The following is a 20,598-nucleotide window of genomic DNA, read 5'->3' as shown; positions in this document are numbered from 1 at the left end:
TAGGTTTACAAGATAGCAAATAGACAAACAAATAGTAAAAGAAAACCGAGATTGACCTTTAAAGGGCAAATGACTAAACTATCCTGATTAATATATACTCTCCGCATCTCTCTCTCTAAGAAATCGAGATTGAGGTATTTCCACTGAAACTCCATCCGGTTTTCTAATCTCGATCTTTACCTATGTTGCTTGAGGCGGGACGACGAGGCATCCACCTGTGCTTAGGTCGCATATGCGAGCTTTGGCATGCGTCTTCAACATCACCATTAACTTCTATATATGTTTTTATAACATAGGAATGAAAATTGAAAAAGTGATGAAGGAAAGAAGAAGGGAAGAAGTAAGGTTAAAATTGTTCAAAAGTACTTTATTTTTTCTTCAAATACAATTTTCCAAGTTTAATGTCATTTAAATGTGGTAGACCATCATCTCAAGTCACACTCATAATGTCTTATTTGGAACAAAATGGGGCAAGTCTCCATCTAAATTTGCTCTTTCACCTTTTTCATTTTGGGCCTAAAAAAAATGTTATTCTCTTTCTTCATTTAGGGCAAAAATCAAATTCACATTATCTTCATTTTTTATCAAGACGAGTCAACAACTCTTCCAACCTTGCGTCTCAGTTACCTAGACGACACTTAGACACACATTCACAACATAAGTTATGCTTCTTGGAAACCTGATCTGTTTTAGAGAAGTAACCCTATCAAGATACAGGTTTTAAGAATGAATCCAATCGAATAACATTTTGTCATTTAAAACCCGTCAGTGTTTCTTCATTGAAAACCATCGGGTTTGTTCAAACCTTAGATTTGGTTTCAATAGAGAGAGAGAGAGAGAGGTAAAGACAGAGAGAGATGAAAAGGATGATAGTGAGAGAGATAGAGAAAGAGAGAAATTTTTTAAAGTTGTCGGCAATGGCCTGTTGACTAGTCGGTGACCCTTCTGTGCAATCCATTCGGGCGGATAAGAAAGGGAAATGAGGAGGGAAACCTTCTGAAAGTAAAGGGGAAAAGGGAAAGAAATTATTGTATGTTAAGTTTGACCTACAAAATCATGGCATTGGACTTAATTAAAATGTTGGTTAAATATAGGGCCAAATTTCCATTTGGTCACAAAATTGGAGGTCAAATTGGAACAACCCTTTTAAGTTATTTTCACTTTCAACATATGGTCTTTATGTAATTTACAACTCTCTTCCCATCTTATCTGAAGAAACCATATGAATTAGAATCATCAACTGATTCATTGACTAGAAAACTAGTCAATTTCAGTGTTCTTCCATCAAGATTCTTCCACCTGTCAAAACTAGTGAGGCCCATATCCATACTCATCCTAATGAAATTATCTATATAAACCCTATCACAACTCACTTATATGCCTTGAACTCTTCTCTTCCTCTTTTTCTTTCTCTCTCTCTTGTTTCTCCCTCCCCATTTCTTCTTCTTCTTCTTCTCTAGAAAGAATTGAATTTGAAGCTAAAATCACACCAATTTGTGATGGCTGGTGGAGGATTTTCATCAGCTCCAGCTGGTGGTGGTAGAGTTGAATTTGAAGCAAAAATAACACCAATTGTTATAATTTCTTGTATATTAGCTGCTACTGGAGGTTTGATGTTTGGTTACGATGTCGGTGTTTCAGGTTCGTAATTTCTTTATTGTTCTTGGCAACTTTGATCTCAATTAGCCTCAAGCCCCTCCTTTGACTTTCGTACTTAATTATAAGTTTAATTCGGTTTACACGAGATATAACCTGTTTAATTTTACTTCAACAATAGATATATTTATCCCTAGGTGTTTTTTCACATGAGAAGTAGCTTGATCTTCGCGATTTGGCTAAAACGAGCTTGCCACGATTCACCTTGAGTATTTAAATTCGCTTATTAATGTTAATGATAGTCAACATTTGTTTATATCTACCTAAAGAATTACATGAATCTTTTTATCTTTTTATGGTAACGAGTGATGGTATGGTTCCGTGATGTTGTAAAGTTAGATGTCATTTAAAATCAGAAATCTTAAAGTACAATGATGTTTCCCGAACTTAATCTATATTATCACACTACATCCATCATTTATTAGAGCATTGCTTGGTTGACGTTCCAGAAATATTAATCATGCCTTTTAACCACCGACGACGATAGAAAATAGGATCTTCACTTAATTTCCTAATAAATAAACTACCCATTATTTAATATATATAAATTGAATTAACAAAATTTTAATCAACTAATAATGAATTTTGTTTTGTGAAGGTGGAGTGACATCAATGGATGATTTCTTGAAGAAATTCTTCCCAGTGGTTTATAGAAGATCAAAAGGACCAAAACTTAGAAGCAATTACTGCAAATATGATAATCAAGGATTACAATTATTCACATCATCTTTGTATCTGGCTGGATTAACATCCACATTTTTTGCATCTTATACTACAAGAAAGCTTGGGAGAAAATTAACAATGTTAATTGCTGGTATTTTCTTCATTATTGGTGTCATTTTTAATGCAGCTGCTCAAAATCTTGCCATGCTTATTATTGGAAGAATCTTACTTGGTTGTGGGGTCGGATTTGCTAATCAGGTTCTTAATTATTCCTAATTACTCTCTTAATTTTTTAGGTTTTCTTTTCTTCATAAAATTATAATAGAAACAGTTTACAACTGAGAAAGTAGATTACTATTTCAACTAATCTAGATTACCAGCCCATCAATTAGTTAGCTACTTTCATATGTTCAAGACCGAAAAAACTAGGACTTATCTAAACTTTATAATATTGATCGTTAGTAGGATGACTATAATCGGATAAAGAAACTATTGATTAAGGTCTCAAGTACGTGTGTATGTAGCTCAACCGATCTACCTACAATTTTATCACTGTTTTCATTTTTGTAAAGGAACTCATGTTTCGAACATCACTACCATTTATTTTAAAAAGAATACTTAATAGGATATCATTTATTAGAAATATATTAGAAACCGATCTACCTATTTTGGGCCACATATCATTTATTAGAAATATATTTACCACGAAATCTGATAAAAGAAATTTTGTCTTTATTTAAATGATAAATAAAACCAAACGATTTTTTCCTTAATGGTTGAAGATATGATTTCATAGTTCTTCCTCACTTTCATGTTTTATATTATAAAAGTCATTTTTGCCTTAAGTGCTTAATAAAAAAAAAATACTTGGCCATGTGAAAGGGAGAATTTTTGGTCCATAAGTGACGTGCATTTATATCTACTTTTCCTTTTCTGAAACTTGTCTTATCCATTTTAAAGTAGTCTTTCAACTTTTGCTTCTTCTATAAGCCCTCTGTTTAATTGCTTTCTACTTTTTCTTAAAGCTCTTAATTTCTACTACTACTAGTTATTATCCACTAAGAAAACCTAAATAGAATCTATGTTCTTGGAATTTATATGTAGATATTCCAAAAATTAGAATCCTTCTTTACCAAACTCTAATTGTTTGTATTTAAATTAAACAGGCGGTTCCACTTTTTCTATCAGAGATCGCTCCAACAAGAATTCGTGGAGGACTAAACATATTATTCCAACTTAACGTTACCATCGGCATTCTCTTCGCTAATCTTGTCAACTACGGAACTGCAAGGTAAGCTAATAATAACTTCCATGTCACTTATGGTTTATTTTGTTTTTCTTATCTCCCAAATAAGTCACAAATTGTGTTGGGTACCTTTCAAATATGAAAAGGCAAAGAGGAAGAGAAGTAAAAGCAAAAAATACAAATGACTAATAGAAAAAGAAGTCGTACATGATGAACTCCTTAAGTCTTGATTTGAGTATTTTGTCTATTTTAAATAATTTGACCGTTGAAACAAAGAAGTTAGATAAATCTCCTATTACCTGTCAAAGAAGTTAAACAGATAAGGTATTAAGAAAAGACTATTCAAGGAAGGGTCCACTTATGGGGATACAAGTCATATTGCCCATCAAAGTCATTGTCGAATCTGATTCGTTCAAGTCATATTAAATGAAAAGTAATTATTGGAAAAATAGTAAAAAAGATTCAAACCATGATCATATTTCATTACTTTGCTTCTACAATTAGGTGCCTAAATTGACAAAGTATCATAATAAACCATTTGCCATGTGAATCTTGTATGCAGAATTAAAGGTGGATGGGGTTGGAGAGTGTCACTAGGTCTGGCTGGGATCCCGGCACTCCTACTAACAGTAGGATCCATATTTGTAGTAGACACACCCAACAGTCTAATCGAACGTGGCAAATTTGAAGAAGGCAAAGCCGTACTAAGGAAGATCCGTGGCACTGACAATATCGAGCCTGAGTTTTTAGAGCTTGTCGAAGCAAGTCGAATAGCAAAAGAAGTGAAACATCCCTTCAGAAACCTCACAAAGAGAAAAAACCGTCCCCAACTAATTATTGCGGTTGCCTTGCAGGTATACATACGTAAACCTATCTTACCAAAGCATTTGCCTTCTTCTAAATGACCATACAAGAAAGCAGTTTTGACATCCGTATGGCAGTTTTTTTAGTCATAACATGCAATTATGGCGTAAGAGAGTAAACCTTAATTGTGATTTGTGACCTTTAAGTAGATAATTTCTTAAGTTATGTTTATCTTTTTTCTTGCAGATCTTTCAACAATTCACTGGCATCAATGCTATAATGTTTTATGCACCCGTATTATTCGACACGCTTGGTTTCGGAAGTGATGCTTCTCTATACTCGGCTGTCATTACCGGAGCCGTTAACGTTCTTTCAACCGGGGTATCTATCTACTCGGTTGACAAAGTTGGCCGACGGGTTCTCTTATTAGAAGCTGGCATCCAAATGTTCTTCTCTCAATTAGTAATTGCAATTCTATTAGGAATCAAAGTAACAGATCATTCAGATAATCTAAGTAAAGGGGTTGCAATCTTGGTTGTAGTTATGGTTTGCACATTTGTTTCAGCTTTTGCTTGGTCTTGGGGACCATTGGGCTGGTTGATTCCAAGTGAGACATTTCCATTAGAAACAAGGTCAGCTGGTCAAAGTATTACTGTATGTGTTAACTTGCTCTTCACTTTTATCATTGCTCAAGCTTTCCTCTCTATGTTATGCCATTTCAAGTTTGGTATATTCATATTCTTCTCGGCTTGGGTTCTCGTTATGTCGATGTTCGTAGTATTTCTAGTACCCGAAACGAAGAATATACCAATCGAAGAAATGACAGAAAGAGTATGGAAACAACATTGGTTATGGAAGAAGTTCATGAGCGACGACCACGACGAAGACTATAACAATGGAGTGTTGAAGACTAATGGGAATAATAATAATGGATATGATCCTACTTCTAGGTTGTAGGTTTAAGGTTACTAATAGATATATAAGGTTCTTCTCTTTGAGTATAGATAAAAGAAAATGAGAAACCCATGAAAATATAAGATATATTTGATATTTGATCTGTTTGAAAACTGTATTTTTTCAGATTTGATGACTTTTGCAGGCCTTATATGCCTAGTTCTTTCAAAACAATTCTGCTCTTCATCTTTTTCATTTTCGGCTCAAAATAATAAAAATATGTTGTTACCTTTCTCCATTTAGGGCAAAAAAAAAACCATCTATGAAAATCAAACTCACATTACATCCATTTTTATGAAGACGAGTCAACAACTTTTCCAACCTTGCGCCTCGGTTGCCTAGACGACACTTCGACGCACATTCACTACGCAAGTTATGCTTCTTGAAAACCCGATCTGTTAGAGAAGTAACCCTGTCGAGTTACAAGTTTTAAGAAGGGTTATTTAGGCGTTGTCCTCCAACTATTTAGTGATATTAGGAGTACACCCCTGGCGTGGACCCCCTTTTCCAATTTTTCCGTAAAATATCAGTTAAGTGGTTCACGTGCCAACCACACGTTTGACTTATGGCAAAAGTACCTTTCACGAAATATTTAGGTTTATTTAGACATTAACTCCATGTTATTTTACAATTTTAGGACTATACTCCAGAATGAAAATATGTCTGGGATAGACTCCCACTCTCGATTTTTCCGTCGGACATCAACAACATGCATTTTTGATTTTATAATAACAAGTCTAAAACTAAGGACTGGACTTTGTATCTAACGATTATATATCTGAGACCTTCTTTAATCTCTCTAATCAACTGGCTTATTAGATAGTCAGGTACTAGGGTAAGTCTTTTTTACATGTTTCCCATTGGTAGCCTATGTAATGTATCTAACCTGACAGATCGAACCCGTTTCGGACTACGGGTAAGCTATTTTCCTTAATATTCAGACTTATTTGGATCAGACTCTTGTACTAACTTTGACTTCATGGATTTTTAATCATTAAAACTATCTCTGAAAACCTGTAATAATAAGAGGAATACGAAACCGCAAGCGAACTACTTATTCGGTATGTGACAAAAAAAATCGAGAATGAGAGTCAACTCTAAATATATTTTTGTTTTAGGGGTGTAGTCCTAATATCAATAAATAGTTAGGGGTCAATGTCTAAATAACCTAAATATTTTATGAAGGGTATTTTTATCATAATTCACGCGTGTGGTTTGCACGTGAACCACTTAACTGATACTTAACGGAAAAATCAAGAAGGAGGTCAACGTCATACATATTTTCATTTTGAGGGTGTAGTTCTAATATCGCTAAATAGTTGAGAGGCAATGTCTAAATAACCCTTTTAAGAATGAATCCAATCGGATAAAGTTTCGTCATTTAAACCCGTCAGTGTTTCTTCACTGAAAACCATCGTGGTTTGTTCAACCTTTAAATTTGGTTTCAAGAGAGAGTGCGAGAGAGGTAAAGACATAGAGAGATGAAAATGATGATAGTGGTGGTGGAGAAAGAGAGATAGACTTGTCGATAGTCGTTGTCGGGGACCCTTCCATGCAAACCCATTGTGGCCTATAAGAAAGAGAAACGACAGGGAGGGTTGAAAGTAAAGGGAAATAGGGAAAATGGGGGAAAAATTATGGCATGTTAAGGTTGACCAACAAAATCATGGCCTTGGTCCTAAATTAAAATGCGTGTTAAATATAGGGCTAGATTTCCATTTGGTCACAAAGTGGAGATCAAATTGGAACGAACCCTTTTAGTTATTTTCACTCAGAAAATATATGGTCTTTATGTAAATTGCAACTCTCTCGGGCTCTCTATCATCTTATCTGAAGAAAACATCCTATATATTAAAACAAGTCAGTCAGTTATGTGAGATATAAGTCTGACCCTCCATTTATACTGGAAGTTTGATAGAAATCACATCTAACGGCTGATATAAAATCTCTTTCGTGTAATTCGACTCAAAATAGAAGGATACTAATGTCGACAATGAATTATTTCTTAAATACAACAGTGATACAATGCCTGACAAGTATCCCGACTGAATCCCGACCGGGGTTTTGGACGGACATGATCTAGTGAGATTTACTTTCTCTCTCTAACTATACCCACAAATCATCTCTCTACTTTTCTCTCTCCCGCTTCCACATACACTTTTTCTTTAATTTTTTCAATTTACACTTCTAATTCACTTCAAAATTCTCAGTCCTACATTTTTCTCATAAGTATACGGTTATATTTATAGTTCTCCCCACCTCCCTCTCCTCTGCAACTCTTTCTCTTTATCAATTAAATTCTCACTCCTATGTAATTAGATGTAAGTTCTTCATTATAAATTGTATTTTAAATTTATTTTTTTTCTTCCCGGAAGGTGTTAGTTAAGAGGGATATGCCGCGTCCGTAAGACGTGGCGGAAACTTAGTTTGAATTAGAATCATCAACTGATTCATTGACTAGAAGACTAGTCAAAGTTCATTGTTCTTCCATCAAGATTCTTTCACCTGTCAAAACTAGTGAGCCCATATCCATACTCATCCTAATGAAATTATCTATATAGACCCTATCATAATTCACTTTTATGCCTTAAAACTCTTTTCTCCTTCTTTTTCTTTCCCTCTCTCTTGTTTCTCCCTCCCCATTTCTTCTTCTTCTTCTCTAGAAAGAATTGAATTTGAAGCTATAAATCACACCAATTTGTGATGGCTGGTGGATGTAGAGTTGTATTTGAAGCAAAAATAACACCAATTCTTATAATTTCTTGTATATTAGCTGCTACTGGAGGTTTGATGTTTGGTTATGATATCGGAGTTTCAGGTTCGTAATTTCTTCATTCTTCTTGGAAAATTTGATCTAAGAGCACGTCCTTTGACTTTCCTATTTTTTTATAAGTTAATTAGCTTAACACGGAATACATAATACATATAGTCTAGAAAGTACATAAACTGTGTAATTCTACTTGAACAATACATATATAATATATTTATACTTCACACGATCCGTTTTGAGCATTTAAAATCTCTTATTATAGTTAATGACCGTCAAAATTTGTTTATATCTACCTGAACAATTATGTGAATTTTTTAAGAAATATTATAGATCCTCACATAAAATCATGAAAAAAAGGTCGACTTCCCACGGACTACTTAAAATGTGTTTTAGAAGTAAGCTAATAATATGTTATAGTTTGTCAACTACCAAATCCTTTCCAATTAAGTGTAAGTGATTTGGTGGTGTCTTTAGTTATTTTTTAGCCAAGGCAATGATTCAAATTCTATACATGAAAATCTTTGCTTATAATGAATCCTCCTCATTTTGGCTTTTAATTTTGGTTTCTTTTTATTTATTTATTTCAAATGAGAAATTCCAAGGAGCACTACCTTTAAAAATTGCTCTACATTTCTTTCAATAATAACATTATTTTAAGTTTTAGTACTTTTAATTATTCATGTATCCATATAACAAATTACATAGATTTTTTGCCATGTCATAACTTCTTTATACAAATCTCGGTCGTTCATTTATTATTTATGAATCTTATCTGTTCTTTTTTAAAGAGTCTTTAAAAAATAAATATCTAAAAATCAAAATAATATAACTTCTCACATTATTTATCTCTCTCTCTTGAAAAAACTATTTTATTTCTCCCTTTTTCCTCTCTTCAAACTACCTAATATAGTCTCCATTATTATTCTTCTAGAAATTACAATTTATTATTTTTAATATATTTGTAAATGACCAAAGATTTGATGATAACCATTAGTATTCTTCTAGAAATTACAATTTATTATTTTTGATATAATTGTAAATGACCAAATATTTGATGATAACCATTAGTATTCTTCTAGAAATTACAATTCGTTATTTTCAATATAATTGTCAATGACCAAAGTATTTGATGATAACCATCATTATTCTTCTAGAAATTACAATTTATTATTTTTAATATATTTGTAAATGACCGAAGATTTGATGATAACCATTAGTATTATTCCAGAAATTTATTATTTTTTATATAATTGTCAATGACCAAAGTATCTGATGATAACCATTATTATTCTTCTAGAAATCACAATTTATTATTTTTATTATATTTGTAAGAGTTAATTCCTATATGGCCCCCTACTTTGTGACCAGCTTCCTTTATGGCCCCCAAATTTCTGTAAATTCAAATATGGCCCCCTATTTTCATGGAAATGTCATAAATACCCTTTCCATTAATATATTTTCAAAATAAAATTAAAAACGAAAACCTAAATTCCACCTCACTTCCTTCCCCACCACTCATCTCTCTCCACGTCACCTCTCTCTCCAACTCACCTCTCTCTCTCTCTCTCTCCAACTCACCTCTCTCTTTTCCGACGAAAATCGCCGGCCGGAAAATTTTCCGGCCGGCGACCTTCAAAAATAATAAAAATAACTCTCATCTCTCTCTCTCAAGAAACTCCGCGGATTGTGATTCCTATCATCATCATCATTTCCTCCTCCAGAAGTTCTTAATTTAGCAACACACCTAGCATTCACAAACAATCTTTAAAGACAATCAGGAATGAATTTAACAAAATGGAACAATTTCAACAGGCATAACTAACCCACTTCCACCTTGTATGATTAACAAGTTTTGATTCATCAACAATCACAACAAATTTATTACAAGCACTTTCAATCATCTTCTCTCTAAGAAGAGATCCACCACGACCTTTAACAAGATTAAGATATGGATCAACTTCATCTGCTCCATCAATGGCAAGATCAAGAACAGGATGAGAATCAAGATCAGAAAGAGGAATCCCTAACCTAATTGCTTGTTCTTCAGATTTCTTTGAAGTTGGGGTTCCTATTATGTTTTTTAGTATACCTTTGTTTAAAAGTTCGCCGATTCTATTAATGGCGTGGTAGGCGTTGGAACCTGTTCCTAAACCTAAAATCATACCTGAATCGACGAACTTGACGGCTTTGTAAGCTGCGACCTGTCTTGAGTTAAGATCACCGGCGGCAGAGATGGAATCGTTGTTGTTGTTTGCCTTACCTGTTTATCTGTTATAAAATGAGGGAAAGGAATTGTGGAAGCCATTATTATACTTTAGAAAGGAAGTTTTAGGGTTTTCTCTGAGAAGAAAGATATGAAATGGAGTAGAAAGAAGAAACAGAAAGAATTTATAATGGTGGATAAGGGGTTTTGAACAACTACTTTATTGGATTTGTCATTGATTTCATTTTTTGAGGAAGAAATTTGTTGATTGGACCAAAGTAACAGATGAAGGAGACAAGGTTTATAAAAGATTCCCAGAAACGCCATTATTGGTACTTACAAGGAAAAGAGATTTTTAGGGTTTTCGGTCCCTAATTTCCTTTTTGAACAGACCTTGCTCCGGCGAAGGGATTTCCCCTTCGCCGGAATTTCTAGAGAGAGATGAGATTTTTTTTTTTTTAAGGTCGCCGGCCGGAAAATTTTCCGGCCGGCGACTTTTGTCGGATAAGAGAGTGCTGACTTGGAGAGAGAGAAAGGTGAGTTAGAGAGAGATGAGTGGTGAAGAAGGAAGTGAGGTGGAATTTAGGTTTTTGTTTTTTATTTTATTTTGAAAATATATTAATGGGAAGGGTAGTTATGACATTTTCATGAAAATAGGGGGCCATATTTGAATTTACAGAAATTTGGGGGTCATAAAGGAAGCTGGTCACAAAGTAGGGGGCCATATAGGAATTAACTCTATTTGTAAATGACAAGTACTCTTTTAGAAACTTTAACTTATTATTTTTAATATAATTGTCAATGACCAAAGTATTCGATGATAACCATTATTATTCTTTTAGAAATTACAATTTACTATTTTTAATGTATTTGTAAATGACCAAAGTATTGGACCATAACCGCGTAATACATAAAATTTCGTGCCTATGGACACGGGCTACTCTAGTATACAAAACAAATGACATAGGTTTTGGTGTCATAACTTTCATTTATAAATCTCGGTCGTCCAACTTTTTTTTGTAAATCATGACCATTATTTTTAGCGAGTCTTTAAAAAATAAATGTATAAAAGTCAGAATAACTACTCACTCTCTATAAATTCTCTAACCAATTTTCTTTCTCCTATCCTAAAATTACTAATGCATACCATCCTTTCTCTCCATCCTCTTTCTCTCTTTAAACAACTCATTTATATCTCCAAACTTAATGTAATTACAATTGTCATTTTTACTGTATATTTATTACTTTATCATAACATAATTATAAAAAATCCCTAGTGTATATATATTAGAGATATAAAGTAGTAGCCACTAAAAAATGTAACATTATCCGAAATAGTTGTTTTATAGATGTCGAAAAGTAGAGTATAACTTTATGATAACGGGTCAGAGTGACGGTATGATCCCGTGATGTTGTAAAGTTAGATGTCATTCAAAATTAGAAATCTTAATGTACAATGATGTTTCATTTGATCTGCACAGGTACGCACATAGAACATAAACTTAGGGGGGTGCATTCAATCAAGACTTTGGTTGACACTCACAGACTTCATATCCATGTACATTTTCATTGACAATGGAGAGCCCATAGACTTTCTTGGATTCTCATTGACAATTTTCGTTGTCATTGTATGGGCATTCATGGATTTCATGTCTATAAAAGTGTAATATATTGAGATAAATAGATTAATAACCAATATGATAGTATTTAATTTATTATATCATACGAAATATATTACTGTAATATCATTTTTTATCTTTTGACATGGAGTCTAAGAGTTGTTACATCAACATAGTATTGATATGTCATGAAAAAATACATTAAGTAACTACCATCACTAAGTATGTTTTGGATTTAAAGGTCATATAAAGACCTTTAAGATCATCCTAAGAGCATGAAAGCTCATTTGTACCATTTACTGTGGTTTGACTAAATCATCGGTTGAAGCCGAGCCGATCAAATTATCCACCGACTTCTTGCGGTCCGGTTTGAGCTTCAAAAATTGATGTTGGAGCCAAACCAAATCAAGATCGGTTAATTGTTTTTCCAGCCGAGCCGAATCGAATATTGTTCGGTTAAATCAAAAATCGTTTTGTTCGGTCGGACCAAGTTCAGTTTAGCCGACCGTTGCTCACCCCTACATATTACTATTCAACAATATATTATTACATAACAATATAATAATACATATTATTGTTACCGTGGTAGTCTATTTTGGGTCAACTGGATTCCGTCAGGATAAACAAGTCGGATTAGAAAGCGCATCATATATCTTTGAAATATCAAAATAGATTTTGGAAAATATCAAAATACCTTCAAAATATCAGTAAAGATATGTCATTTCAAGTGATAATAAGATACTAATAATTATTAATTATAAATTAAAGTAGACACCACAAAAAATGTCAACGAAACTCCAAGTCTACCAAAATTATGCCACTGACATTTGCGGCTCTGAAATATTCGTGATTGAATGCCATTGACAATTGCGGACCTTAAAGTGTCAGTGGTTCAATACCACTGAGAACATTTCAGAATTGCAATTTTATTTTTGTAATTTTTCATCATTTTGGGATCAGCTCGGACTTTGAAATGTCTGTGATTGAGAATGCCCATGACTAGCACAGGCTTTGAAATGTCATCCAAAGTCAGGATTGACTACCCCTCTCAGGAAATATAGACATGTCTTTTTAACTACTTGCATCCAAAAATAGGGTCTTCACTTAATTTCCTAACAATTAAATTGCCCATTATTTAATATATATATAAATTGAATTAACAATTTTGATTAACTAATAATGAATTTTGTTTTGTGAAGGTGGAGTTACATCAATGGATGATTTCTTGAAGAAATTCTTCCCAGTAGTTTATGGAAGAACAAAAGAACAAAAACTTAGAAACAATTACTGCAAATATGATAATCAAAGATTACAATTATTCACATCATCTTTGTATCTTGCTGGATTAACATCCACATTTTTTGCATCTTATACTACAAGAAAACTTGGGAGAAAGCTAACAATGTTAGTTGCTGGTATTTTCTTCATTATTGGAGTCATTTTTAATGCAGCTGCTCAAAATCTTGCCATGCTTATTGTTGGAAGAATCTTACTTGGTTGTGGTGTTGGATTTGCTAATCAGGTTTTTAATTATTCTTAATTACTCTCTTAATTATTTAGGTTTTTTTTTTCTTCATAAAATTATAATAGAAACAGTTTAAAACTGAGAAAGTAGATTACTATTACAACTAATCTAGATTAAAAGTCAACAACCCTTGGTTGGAGTGTAAGAGGTATAATCTTCCACCTAAAGGCGAAGGGTTCGAGACACACACTGAACGATTTAAAAAAAAAAAGGTTATTTCTCAAATAGCCCCCAACTTTGTGATCGGTTTCCTGCCTAGCCCCTTATTTTATCAAAAATACCCAGATGACCTCCTTTTTGAGTTACCGTTATAACACCGTTAACTAGTCATCACCTTCTCACATCCATCTCATCACCTCTCTCTGCCACCTCACCTTCTTCTTCGGCGAAGGGCACCGACCGACTAATTTCAAACATTAAAAAAAAATAATTTCTCTCTCTAAATACTCTGACGAAGAAGTTTCTCTTTGCCGGACCTAGTAGATCTGTTAGTTGAACAGACCTAGCTCCGGCGAAGGGTTCTCTTCGTCGGAGTATTTAGAGAGAGAGAGGAAATTAAAAAAGAAAAAAATTAGAGAGAGAAATTAAAATTTTTTAATGGTTGAAGGTCGTCGGCCGGAAATTTGGACAGCCGGCGACTTTCTTCGGAGAAGACGATGAGGTGGCGAGAAGGTGAGGTGGCAGAGAGAGGTGATGACTAGTTAACGGTGTTATAACGGTAACTCAAAAAAGGGGTCATCTGGTTATTTTTGACAAAATAGGGGGCTAGACAGAAAACCGACCACAAAGTTGGAGGCTATTTGAGAAATAACCCAAAAAAAAACTAATTTAGATTGGTCAATTTTTATTAACTACTTCCGTTCGTCCAAACCGAAAAAATATGAATTAATTATCTAAACTTTATAATATCCTCACTAGGATGACCTGGAGAGCCGGAGAACCCAACTATACAACTAGACCGCCAGATAAAATCAAAGATTTTTAAACCATATAAAAGAAAGGAAATAAATATCCTTTTTCTTGAAGTGATAAATAAAATCAAACAAGAAATTTCTTCTTTTTTTTGTGGTTGAGTATGTGACTTCATAGTTCATCACATTCATGCTTTATTGTATAATTGTCATTTTTCGCCTTATACATTTCTGAATTTTGTCTTATCCATTTCTAAAAGTCTTTGAACTTTTGATTCTTATAAAAGTCAGCTGTTTATTGGTTTCTACTTCTTTGTAAAAGGTCTTAATTTCTAGAGATACTCTTCCAATTTATATGAAGATATCCTTAAAATTAGAATCTTTTTCAAGATATATAATTTCTTTACCAAATATTATTTGTATCTTAATTTAAGGTTTAGGTTGATTGGGTTGTAAATTGTTTAGGTGAAAACTTTGTTGAAATCATATTATATTCTATCAAATTTCAATTTTAACTTTTTGGTTGTTTTGTCTCTATTTTAATTGAAACAGGCAGTTCCACTTTTTCTGTCAGAGATTGCTCCGACTAGAATCCGTGGAGGACTAAACATAATTTTCCAGCTTAACGTTACCATCGGCATTCTCTTCGCTAATCTTGTCAACTACGGAACTGCAAGGTAAGCTAATAACTTGATGTCACTTATGGTTTATTTTTGTTTTTCTTATCTACCAAATAAGTCATAAATTGTATTAGGTACCTTTCAAATATAAAAAGGCTAAGAGGAAGAGAAGGAAAAGCAAAAAAAATACAAATGACTAATAGTAAAAGAAGTCATACAGGAGATCCTCTAAGTCCTGAAATGTGAGAACTTTGTCTATTTAAAATGGCCAGTGTTTTGGGAAAATAAGCACAATTTCTGGGGAAATAAGTTTTGGGTGAAAACAAATTTTTTTTGTTTCTTCCAAACATCACCCTTTCAATGTTTTATTCTTTCTTCTTCTTCTCCTCTCATCTCAACTAAAACTCCGGCAACCTTCACCGGATTCCGGCAACTTCCACCATTAATGTCGGCGATCACCATCAACATTCATCTTTCTTCTTTCTTCTCTCTCTTTACTTTTCTCTCTCCTCTGTTCCTCTCTCACGAAATTTGCGGCGAAGGGGATCTCCCTTCGTCGGAAACTGGCGTGGATCTGGTTCTTCTAGATCCAGACGAAGGAACCACACCTTCCTCTGGAAACTGGACGAAGGGTTCCGACGAAGGGAAAACCCCTTCGCTGGAACTGTTAAAGCAAAAAAAAAAAACAAAAAGGGGAACAAGAGATAAAGAGGTAGATAGAGGAGAAGAGACAGAGCGAGAGAAGAGAGAAGAGAGAAGAGAGAGAGAGAGAAACACGACGTCGCCGGTCATTTCCGGCCGACACCTTCATTCCAGTGACTTGAGCGGGAGTGTTTGAATAACTTTTTTTTGTTTTCCACCGTCTTTCCCGAAATTTTTTTTGATTTTCTCAAAACGTTGGCCTTTAAAATAATTTGTCTGTTTGATGTAAGAAGTTAGATAAGGGCATAAGGCCAAGGCCAAGGCCGCCGCTTTGGGAATAAAGAAAAGTCGCCTATTACCCTTTGCATTTTTGTCAAAGAAGTTAAGCAGATAAGGTATTAAGAAAAGACTATTCAAGGAAGGGTCCACTTATTGAGATACAAGTCATATTGCCGATCAAAGTCATTGTCGAATCTGATTCGTTTGAGTCTACGTGATAAAAAAAAATGAATTTCATAGTTTTTTTTTGAGAATTCGACTACGATCTACTTTAGTCGTTGCAAGGCATCGAAACATCAGGAAGATGTGATAAGCACGATAACCGCTTAATTTAAACCGTGAATGAAAGAGGCCTAAAGCCCAACAACATGAAATAGGCCTAAAGTCCTACAAATATTACGTTATTTACTTTATTTATAGCCTAAATTACATGGGATAAATCTTGATGGTGAACTGCTTTCACGGAGACTCGATCTCACGACCTCATGAGCTTAAGAGGGGTATCCAACTGTGGCACCAAAAATTGGTGGACAATTTCATAGTTAATTGAGGCATTAAACCTGATTTTTGTTTCTAATATTACATGGAAAGTAATTATTGGAAAAAAAAAATATGATCATGGTCTGATTTTTGGAAAAAAATATCAAAAGATTCAAACCATGGTCATATTTCTTTACTTTGCTTCTAAAATTGGATGCATAAATTGACAAGTATCATAACAAACCATTTGCCATGTGAACATTGTATGCAGAATTAAAGGTGGATGGGGTTGGAGACTGTCACTAGGTCTGGCTGGGATCCCTGCACTCCTACTAACAGTAGGATCCATATTCCTAGTAGACACACCCAACAGTCTAATCGAACGTGGCAAACTTGAAGAAGGCAAAGCCGTACTAAGGAAGATCCGTGGCACTGATAATATCGAGCCTGAGTTTTTAGAGCTCGTCGAAGCAAGTCGAATAGCAAAAGAAGTGAAACATCCCTTCAGAAACCTCACAAATAGAAAGAACCGTCCACAACTTATTATTGCCGTTGCCTTGCAGGTATACATGTGTAAACCTATCTTACCAAAGCATTTGCCTTCTTCTAAATGACCATACAAGAAAGCAGTTTTGACATCCATATGCTAGATCTTTTAGTCTACACAATTATGGCGTAAGAGAGTAAACCTTAATTGTGACCTTTAAGTAGATAATTTCTTAAATTATATCTATCTTTTTCCTTGCAGTTCTTTCAACAATTCACTGGCATCAATGCTATAATGTTCTATGCACCCGTAATATTCGACACGCTTGGTTTCGGAAGTGATGCTTCTCTATACTCGGCTGTCGTTATCGGAGCCGTTAACGTTCTTTCAACCTCCATCTCTATCTACTCAGTTGACAAAGCCGGCCGACGGGTTCTCTTATTAGAAGCTGGCATCCAGATGTTCTTATCCCAATTAGTAATTGCAATTCTGTTAGGAATCAAAGTAACAGATCATTCAGAAAATCTAAGTAAAGACATAGCAATCTTGGTTGTAGTTATGGTTTGCACATTTGTTTCAGCTTTTGCTTGGTCTTGGGGACCATTGGGCTGGTTGATTCCAAGTGAGATATTTCCATTAGAAACAAGATCAGCTGGTCAAAGTATTACTGTCTGTGTTAACTTGCTCTTCACTTTTATCATTGCTCAAGCTTTCCTCTCTATGTTATGCCGTTTCAAGTTTGGTATATTCATATTCTTCTCCGCTTGGGTTCTCGTTATGTCGATGTTCGTACTATTTTTACTGCCCGAAACAAAGAACATACCTATCGAAGAAATGGCAGAAAGAGTATGGAAACAACATTGGTTTTGGAAGAAGTTCATGAGCGACGATCACGACAATGACTATAATAACGGAGTGTTGGGGACTAATGGGAATAACAATGGATATGATCCTACTTCAAGGTTATAGATACAGGTATACTTATAAGTTATCGATATATCTGAAAAACAAGTATATTACTAGTTGTTTCAGAAGTGGGATGTCATATATTTTGCCCCAGAAGATAATCGATAGTGGCACTGAGAACCTTGAACTTCCCACATAATTAATAATTTTTAAAATTAATTCTGGCTCGATTATTGTATAAACGAAATTTTACAACAATATTTTTTGTTAAAAAAAGAAAAGAAAACAACCTTTTTGTTATAACTAAAAGTCGCGGAAGCTATCGAACCTATCCTAGAAATTGATCCGATTATGAAGATTAATCGAAAAGCTAAGTCAAAATCAAATATGCGAACAGAATTTAACGAGGTTCGGCTTTAAAGCCTACGTCCTCGGGCGAACAAGAAATCTTTATTGAAGGATAGATGAAGACGACTAACACAACCCGCAAGTTCGTCCCAAGATGGTACCGTATAGTAATAACCTTCTATACTAAATCTTCGACGACCGAGAAATTTAACACCGCTCAAAAACTATGAAAAATTTCTCTCACTCTTGCTCTCTCTCTTTAGCTCTCTCTAAAGAAGAGTTGTTGTTGCTTGTGTTTGTTGTTCTCTGGTTATTAATCGATAAGTCGATTTCTCTCTGTCTTGGCTTGATTTAGACAGAGTTTCCTTTCTCTAACTTATAGAGAGATAAACTAATAAAGAATAATTAATATTCCTTCTTTCGGGCTAACCGTGATAGGTGTTAATTTAGTCGAGGCAAGAATAAATTCTCTTTCCTTAAGACATTTTACACCCCCGTAACAGTACCAAACGTTGGGGTGAATGCCTTCGGGATACAACGACTAACCTTTCAGAATTTTAAGATGGTACTTCTATATTCTGAAAGCGGACGAACCTGTGTCAGTATTATGAGCTCTTGGACTAATGCGGATGATCTTCTAGACGCTTCTGAAATTCAAGTTCACTCGAGACTTCTTTCTTCCTTTTCTAGATATTCTAGTCTATCCAGAACCTCTAGAAAAAACTTCTTTAATTAGATATTCTAGGCCAACCAGAACCTCTAATTGTTAGAAGGGAAGAGAAGAAGAGAATGAATTGAATTGATGAAAAATGAAGTGGGTTTGATGGGTTTATATAGGAATTGAATAGGTGTATAATGTCTTTTGGGTTCAAAAGACATAGCTGTTCGAAACCAGGGGCTATAACTGAATATTATAGTCGGTTTGATCTTGGGCCATTGGATCGCGCTTGAAAACGCGGACGGAACGCTGGCCGTCAGATCCGGTTACGCGTGCCCGCGAGATGCCCGCAGATGAAGGCAGCTACCGTTAGATGCTAGCCCGGATCTATCCCGAACGCGGAAAGAACGCCATCTGTTGGATCGCGCGTAAACCCGCGCGATGAACGCTGACCGTCCAGATTGACGCGCGTCCTCTTCGCGCAAATGCCCCCTAACATGACTGTTCCTCTTTGACAGTTCAGTACCTATTTCAACCGTTTTTCGTTCAAACTTTAACCTTGAATTTCTCATTCATCCGGAATCGGATTTGAGTGATTCTTGGCTCTAAATTGTAGAGCTCGACGAGACGAACGCAATGGCGCGTTCCGTTTCTGAGTTTGACGAGTCGGCTTAAGCCAAAATTGGCTCCGATTCCAACAATCCCCCACATGAATGAAAATTTGAGGTTTTTTATGCTATGATATATGCAGACATACTATACTGACAGACTGACACTGACAGAGCTCATAAGCGGAATTTCGCTGCATCGGAAGAAGGTAGTCTTTCGACTTTGAACCTTTCCTAGTGAGTAACTACCAGGTCTACAAGGACGGCAGTGAACTTTACGTCTTGAACTGGGTCCTGGGAATTGTAATCCAAAATAGTTATCACACAGCTAATCCCTTACTAACTTAGGTTCTCGGTTGTGTTCATTTCGGCCCTGAACATTCCCGATTTCGTGTGTGCTTTAGAGAAGTCTGCCTAGACGACCTTCTCACGGAACCGGCATCAATTCACACACATATAGGTTATCCGTACTAAGGTATCCTGCTATACCTCACTTTAGAATCAAGTTCTAAGTTTTCGGATTAATTAAAAGCTTAATGCTTAACCTCTCAACGCAGGTAACACTGTTGTCATCCTAGGAATGGGTAAGAGATAGAGATCTCTTACAGTGTTACTGTCGAGTCAGGATATAGCTTCAGTTGCCCTTTGAACCTAGATCGTGGGATCTCCAGTCATCTAGGTAGGGTTTCACCATGCCTTTACTCATTTACTTTAGGCGTTAGCCCCATTCCCCTTGATGATGCAACTACTAACTCTCTAGATAACCCTTTTGTAAATGGATCCGCTAGGTTATCTTTGGATCTTATATAATTTATAGTTATGATCCCTTCAGAGAGAAGTTGCTTAACGGTATTATGTCTCCGACGAATGTGTCGAGACTTACCGTTGTACATCTTGCTTTGTGCCAGTGCAATCGCTGTTTGGTTATCGCAGTGTATGTTGATTGCAGGCACCGGCTTTGGCCATATTGGAATATCTTCAAGGAATTGTCGCAGCCATTCTGCTTCTTCCCCTGCTTTATCTAGAGCAATGAATTCTGAATCCATTGTTGATCGAGCAATGCACGTTTGCTTCGAAGATTTCCAAGATATGGCAGCCCCTCCCAGTGTAAACACATATCCACTGGTTGACTTAGTGTCGTCGGTATCTGATATCCAATTTGCATCTGCATATCCCTCTAAGACTGCGGGATATGTGGTATAATGGAGTCCGTACTCCT

At 35.1% G+C, this 20,598-nt stretch overlaps 2 protein-coding genes and 1 pseudogene across 2 annotated transcripts; 2 read left to right on the top strand and 1 right to left on the bottom strand.

The window, feature by feature from the left end:
• The first annotated feature begins 1,202 nt into the window (after positions 1 to 1,202).
• Positions 1,203 to 5,436, top strand: LOC147559231 (sugar transport protein 13-like). The gene is made up of 5 exons (XM_086661076.1): positions 1,203 to 1,641; positions 2,255 to 2,577; positions 3,486 to 3,610; positions 4,128 to 4,419; positions 4,616 to 5,436. The coding sequence occupies exons 1-5, from the start codon at positions 1,500 to 1,502 to the stop codon at positions 5,324 to 5,326; spliced, it is 1,593 nt and encodes a 530-aa protein (XP_086517202.1). The 5' UTR covers positions 1,203 to 1,499; the 3' UTR covers positions 5,327 to 5,436.
• Positions 5,437 to 7,935: 2,499 nt separating this feature from the next.
• On the top strand, positions 7,936 to 18,051 carry LOC147559229 (sugar transport protein 13-like). Its single transcript, XM_086661077.1, has 5 exons — positions 7,936 to 8,141; positions 13,115 to 13,437; positions 14,904 to 15,028; positions 16,644 to 16,935; positions 17,121 to 18,051. Exons 1-5 carry the CDS (start codon positions 8,027 to 8,029, stop codon positions 17,826 to 17,828), a joined length of 1,563 nt encoding a protein of 520 aa, XP_086517203.1. The 5' UTR covers positions 7,936 to 8,026; the 3' UTR covers positions 17,829 to 18,051.
• LOC147559230 (putative ribose-5-phosphate isomerase 2 pseudogene) lies at positions 9,726 to 10,494 on the bottom strand (annotated as a pseudogene).
• Positions 18,052 to 20,598: the final 2,547 nt, after the last annotated feature.

This window comes from Eschscholzia californica, unplaced genomic scaffold, assembly GCF_041429995.1.
Source record: "Eschscholzia californica isolate CP2 unplaced genomic scaffold, dmEscCali1.0.p SCAF_2, whole genome shotgun sequence".
Lineage (NCBI taxonomy): Eukaryota > Viridiplantae > Streptophyta > Magnoliopsida > Ranunculales > Papaveraceae > Eschscholzia > Eschscholzia californica.
This window is presented reverse-complemented; position numbering and strand designations above follow the sequence as displayed.

Excerpts from the sequence above, each read along its gene's own strand:
- LOC147559229 (XM_086661077.1), top strand. The coding sequence starts at position 8,027 with ATGGCTGGTGGATGTAGAGTTGTATTTGAAGCAAAAATAACACCAATT. Across the intron at positions 8,142-13,114 it reads TTATGATATCGGAGTTTCAG|GTGGAGTTACATCAATGGAT; the intron begins GTTCGTAATTTC and ends TGTTTTGTGAAG. Across the intron at positions 16,936-17,120 it reads TTATTGCCGTTGCCTTGCAG|TTCTTTCAACAATTCACTGG; the intron begins GTATACATGTGT and ends TTTTCCTTGCAG.
- LOC147559231 (XM_086661076.1), top strand. The coding sequence starts at position 1,500 with ATGGCTGGTGGAGGATTTTCATCAGCTCCAGCTGGTGGTGGTAGAGTT. Across the intron at positions 2,578-3,485 it reads GGGTCGGATTTGCTAATCAG|GCGGTTCCACTTTTTCTATC; the intron begins GTTCTTAATTAT and ends TAAATTAAACAG. Across the intron at positions 4,420-4,615 it reads TTATTGCGGTTGCCTTGCAG|ATCTTTCAACAATTCACTGG; the intron begins GTATACATACGT and ends TTTTTCTTGCAG.